Source organism: Aspergillus stella-maris (genome assembly GCF_047715825.1).
Source record: "Aspergillus stella-maris strain CBS 113639 unplaced genomic scaffold BDV14scaffold_22, whole genome shotgun sequence".
NCBI classification, from domain to species: Eukaryota; Fungi; Ascomycota; class Eurotiomycetes; order Eurotiales; family Aspergillaceae; genus Aspergillus; species Aspergillus stella-maris.
The window spans coordinates 404,777-410,776 of record NW_027396816.1 but is presented as its reverse complement, the minus strand read 5'-3'; the positions used below and the strand labels follow the sequence as shown (position 1 = coordinate 410,776).

At 47.4% G+C, this 6,000-nt stretch overlaps 2 protein-coding genes across 2 annotated transcripts; both read left to right on the top strand.

Moving 5' to 3' along the window:
* Window positions 1–543: 543 nt before the first annotated feature.
* BDV14DRAFT_208481 (ATP-binding protein) lies at window positions 544–2,618 on the top strand (the record flags this gene model as incomplete). Its single annotated transcript, XM_073775409.1, has 3 exons — window positions 544–1,750; window positions 1,801–2,505; window positions 2,541–2,618. Coding segments are annotated over 3 exons (1,990 nt in total), but the record flags the coding sequence as incomplete, so codon positions are not given.
* A 1,962-nt stretch (window positions 2,619–4,580) lies between these two features.
* BDV14DRAFT_171996 (uncharacterized protein) lies at window positions 4,581–4,999 on the top strand. The gene has a single exon (XM_073768522.1). It carries the CDS (start codon window positions 4,765–4,767, stop codon window positions 4,978–4,980), a length of 216 nt encoding a protein of 71 aa, XP_073629004.1. The 5' UTR covers window positions 4,581–4,764; the 3' UTR covers window positions 4,981–4,999.
* Window positions 5,000–6,000: the final 1,001 nt, after the last annotated feature.

Here is a 6,000-nt window from a genome sequence, read left to right as displayed (position 1 = left end):
CATTTCCCACCTCACGCAGGTACCACAAATACCACTTCTAAACACACTAATTAGCTTTCACAGATAGTGACTGCTTGAATATCGATTAATAAGTGATAATACTCACGTTCGAAGCTAGATTAGCCATGGTTGTTAAGTGGTATGGAGATGAAAGAGATGGGGCGCCTCGAAATATTCATTTGAGGGATTTGGAGTCGCGCGGCTGTCACCTGACCGCCAAGCCAATTACTAAGCGCTTTCGGGTCGCCGGACTAAAATAACGAGTCTATCCGAGCTGGATCCTCCCCAGGGAGGAGTGCTGGATCGGGTAATACAACAAACTGAGAAGCAGTACAATGAGGACCAGAGGGGCCGAGGCAAGTCCCGGACGACCGCCCATAGGATTATGAACTCTGCCATGTCTTTTCAGGATGTTGTGGGTAATGTCGTGAAATTTGATCCCACTGGATATGCTCTGAGTGCTTGGGCACTGGTATCTCTCGGGTTGACGGTTCGTCTTTTACCCCGACTCAGTATCTGAAAACACAGCCTGATAGCAGACTAGATGGCTGGAAACCATGCGGACCTGCGGGATGCACTTCTGGACAGCTCCGAATATCTAGCGGATGTTTTGAGTCGTTGTGCTTTCCTTGAAGAACGGTTTTATCAGAACAAGGATGCGTCGACAATTGATGAAGAAAAGGAACAATCGATCATACGGGTTTATATCGCAATCCTCCAATACGCCGCCAGGGTACGCAAAGCCCAACAGTATAACCGAGGGGAAAGGTTTGTTGACAGCATAACGGCCGTCGCGATCGCGGAACTCACCGACCTAAAATCCTCAATTAGTAAAGAGGAGGATCACCTGCAGCTTTGGTTGCTGTTGGACCAGCATCTACATCGACAGGCTGAGGCAGAGGCGATTTTGACGCGCATCGACGAGATGATGGTCACCGTTGAAGAAGTCGCCAAAGCAGTTGCTATGTTGGATCTTCCTCTTGTTGACGGTGCCGTTTTCGACTCTTTTGTCGACCAACATGAAGGCGAATGTCATCCGGGTACTCGAGGAAAACTAATCGAACAAGTGGTTGACTGGGGAAGCTCGAGCGATAAATGTATATTCTGGCTGAGTGTAATGGCAGGAACCGGTAAATCTACCATTGCGAGGACCGTTGCCAGACACTTCAAGAATCAAGGTCTCCTTGGAGCTAGCTTCTTCTTCAAAAGAGGAGAAAAAGATCGAGGTTCTGCGGTCAAGTTTTTCCCAACACTTGCGAGGCAATTGGCGGTTCATATTCCTCAAATGCTGCCCGGGATTCAGAAGTCACTCGGGCTTGAGCCGTCTTTGCCAAATGCATTACTTCGTCAACAGTTCAAGAAGCTCTTGTTGCAGCCATTACTGGACGCTGGCGGAGAACAGGCGGTTACTCCTACGGTAATTGTCATTGATGCTTTGGACGAATGTGATGGAGAAGATGACCTAGAGGTCATCATCAATCTTTTACCGACTTTAGAGAAGGAGACGAGTTTTGCAATTCGGGTTTTTCTGTCGAGCCGCCCAGAGACAGCCATTCGATTCGGATTTGACCAGATCGATCAAAGCGCATACGAAAACACCGTTTTGCAAAATTTGGATAATAATTTGATCAAGCGCGACATTTCTCTCTACCTCCGTGAGGAATTCACCCAAATCAAGATCAAGCGACAGAAGTTGCTTCCGTCAGACTGGCCTGGCGAGGAAAGGATCGAGAGCTTGGCTGTGATGGCTGTTCCACTTTCATCTTCGCTGCCACCGTTTCTCGAATTGTCGGTGACAAGAGATTTAACCCACAAAAGCGTCTCCAACAATTCTTTACCGAGTCATCGGGTTCCAGGATAGACAAGACATACAGACCAATATTGAATCAGCTTCTTGTCGAAGACGAGGATGACACGATGCAGCTGATCGAAGAGTTTCAGAGGATAATCGGCGTTATTGTTCTACTTGCCACGCCGCTGTCGTTGAATGCACTATCACAACTCCTGTATGTTCCGGCAGCCGACATTGAGAACAGTTTGGATGCATTCCACTCGGTTCTAGACATACCCAGCGACCCCCTGCAACCTGTTCGAACTCTTCACCTGTCTTTTCACGATTACCTATTGGATAACCGCACCAAGACCAATACAGTAACGTCAAAGTTCTGGGTAAATAGATCGGAGAAGCACGGTCTACTCGTTGAACATTGTCTCAATCTGATGGATAACATGCTAGAAAAGAATATATGCAAGTTACCGAGTCGAGGAACGATGCGAGAAGAGATAGATGCGGCCTCTATAGCACGCCATATCCCGGAAGCGCTTCAATATGCTTGTCGTTACTGGGTCTATCACGTTACTCAAAACCAGCCACCAGGCCAGAGTCTCAAAGGAGTTCTTCCATTTTTGAAAAAGCACTTTCTTCACTGGCTGGAAGTTATGAGTATCTTGGGCGCTGTATTAGAGGCAGCCAACATGATCAAAGTATTGATTCATCTATCTAAGGTCAGTATTGATTACTCAGTTGAACTTGCAACCAGCTCGATAACACCAAGTACAGGCTTTGTCTGACAGTGAGACATTTCACTTTCTTTCGGACGCGCATCGGTTTGTTCTGAAAAACTCGCATATTGCGGAAATGGCACCACTTCAGTTGTATTGCTCAGGGCTTTTCTTTGCACCGGAGAAATCACTGGTAAAAATAACATTTAGTTCTGAAATACCTGACTGGGTACGTTTACGACCAGAAGTTCGAAAAGATTGGAGTCCTGAACTGCAAACTCTTGACAGCCATGAGCTTGCTGTCGAGCACGTCAGATTCTCACCAGACGGTAAGCTCATGGCAGCTCTCAGCAGTGACGGGACAATCAAGGTCTGGAAAACGGACGGCGTGCTTGAATCTGTAATTGAAAGTCGTCCACCGGGCGCTCACATCACTCCTACATTTGCATTTTCTCCGGACAGTCAAACAATAGCTTCAACGGCTGAAGATGGAGTCATGGAACTTTGGAGCATCACTGGCACTCTGAAGAGGACATGCTATGTATCAGGCCCAGATAGCAATGATGATGATGATGGGGAAGAGGAAGAGGAAGAGGAAGAGGAAGAGGAAGAGGAAGAGGAAGAGGAGGAGGAGGGCACTAAGCGGTCGATTGCGCTGCTATTAGTGTATTCGTTGGATGGACAGGTAATAGGCACTGGATGCACTAATGGAAACATACAGCTGTGGAACGGGAATGGAGATTTATTACAAATACTAGAGAACCACACAACATCAGTGGAAACAATTGCGATTTCCCCTGACGGCACGCTTCTGGCCTGTGGGTCTGATGACACTACAGTCAAGATTTGGAGTACCACAGGCACGCTTGAGCATACCTTGATAGGGCATGAGCACGTAGTCCTTTGTGTGGCTTTCTCTCCCACGGGTAGCTCTATTATCTCAACATCAGTTGACTGCAAGGCAAAGGTGTGGGATACGTCGGGTGCCCTGAACTGCACCCTAGATCAGCATTCATCGTCGGTCGAATTTGTGGCATTTTCTCCTGACGGTAAACTGGCTGCGACAGGATCATGGGACAAGACTCTGAGTCTTTGGGGATCCGAAAACTGGAGTCTTCACTGCACACTGATTATTGGCCTTTTCGTCAAAGGTCTTACTTTCTCTCCCGATGGGCAGCGGCTCGTCGTGACGACCCCAGAAGCGATCATGATCTGGGATGTTGGCACTTGTGAAGTTCAGAGTATCCTGAGAGGCGACAAAGCTAGAAGTGTGGCCTTGTCACCGGACAGCCAGCTCATAGTTTCTGGGACATATGAAGGGTCAGTGAAGCTTTGGGACGCTACCATTGAAGCCCGCGAAGACGCCGTCAAGCTACCCAAGTCTACGATATCGACGTCTACGTCTCTCTTGTCCAACGGTAAACAAGCCGTATCCATCAATAGCAAATTGCGGATCTGGGATATGGAAACAGGGCAGCTACAACATACCTTTGAGGGCAGTCAGAGCTGGCGTTACGTGGGTCACTCACTGGATGGCATGGCCGTTGTTTCCAGAGCGTCAATTGAATCGGGTGAATTTTTAAGCTTCTGGGATACCACGAGGGGTACCCTCAAGTGTTCAATACCAATCACCTCCCGATACCGGCATGTGATTTTCTCAACTGATTCTAGGACTGTCGCGTGTGTTCTGGAAGCCAGGGTCGACTTCAGAGATGTGGGAACGCTTGACTTGTTACACACGATAGAGAGTGATGTTAGCATCGACATTGTCTTTTCGGCGTCTTCTCGACTGGTGGCGATTCATATATCAAATACACCCTCTACCGCAGATGACGAGGCAGAGGAATTCATAGTTCTTGCTGCCAGAACAGGGGAAGTTCAAGGCACTTTGAGACATTCCAAGACACGGGAAGCTCAAGACGTTTTCAATGATTACCGAGCGTCGTCGCCACCAGCCATGGCATTCTCACAAGATGAGACTTCTATGGCGTTGGGCTTTTGGGAAAGCATCAAGCTCTGGCGCTTCTTCGAGGGGAAATTCCAGCAAATCTGCAGAGGTCATCCAGAATCTCGGATCGGCGATGTGGCAATCTCTCCGGACAACGGAACTATCGCCTCTGTTTGCAAGAATGGAACCCTTGGACTCTGGTCGACCGATTCAGGGCAATTGAAACACGTCTTTTCAATTATTGAAGATGATGACTATTATTACGAAGTCGCTTTCACTGATGACGGCAACTACCTTTTGTTGAGCATGGAAAAATGGATATTGCGGCGTCAATATCCCAGGGTAGATGCATCATGGAACTGTCCGTGATCGGAACATCTCGCGGCTTCGCCGAATGGATCACTATCAATGGCGAAAAGGTACTCTGGCTTCCTCATGAATACCGCGGGCTTGCTCATGTTTCTGGGAGTAATATGGTGCTTAAAGACTTTTTCACACCTCACCTTATTTTTATGAACTTTTCTTTGTGATCAAACCGATATTCGAGGCCTGCTTTCTGGCGCTGTTGAATACCTATGGAGACTATACTTTGCAGATACAGCAAATCTTGCATCTGGCATGGGTAAAGGCAGCTGGACTGGAATACTTTGATCCAACGGACTTTCTCCACCACCAGTTCTGACCGGAGAAGTCACGGCGGCTGTTTGTCTGCTAAGCATTCATCGAGATGAACCCGTACTGCTTGAAATGCCGCTGCCTCTACTCTCACACAAAGAAGCGACTATACCTTGGGACTTTCAACAGAGGACTTACACCTATCAATCCAGGAGCAGAGCTCAGGTGCAGCCAGTTTGTAGTACCAAAAAAATCAGGAACCCTGGACCCGTCTTCAAAAATTGTCCTTGGTCCTTACCTACATACATCGCTGAGCCCTTGATATCATCCTAGAGAGATGGAACCCATCCACCCCACGCCTGGATTGGTATCTATCCCCGAAATCCCAATGTCCTATTACATATAAACAAAGTCACATTCGTATTAGTAGGTCATAGCTAAGATCTTTACCTACTAAAGCTCCCAGGCGCCAAAGCAGGATACCCGGATTTGCGGATTACGGGTATTTTTGTATACCCGGGGTTATATTGCAAGGTCTCCTTTGGGAGGTTGGGATTGTAATTGCTATGATTCTCCAGATAAAGGGGCTCCAGAGTCTCTCTAGGGAATTGAGTATGTCTTAATGGTGGAATAATAATACCTGAAGAGAGAATAGACACCCCGTCATGCTTGGGAACAACCCTCATGGATGTACCGTACAGTAGTTCCCAGTGTCATATCATTTTGAAGCAGCATCAATAGAGACTAGGGATCACCATCTACCTTTCATTGTACCAATCATCGTACTCAGCACCGGGATGGTCCGCACTAATATTAATTGATATGTACCTCATCATATAACTACATCATTACTTCCAAGGAACCAATGATCTGTGACCCCATTTATACAAGGAAGGCGAGATACTAGAAACTCATACCAGATAGGCAAGTGCGAT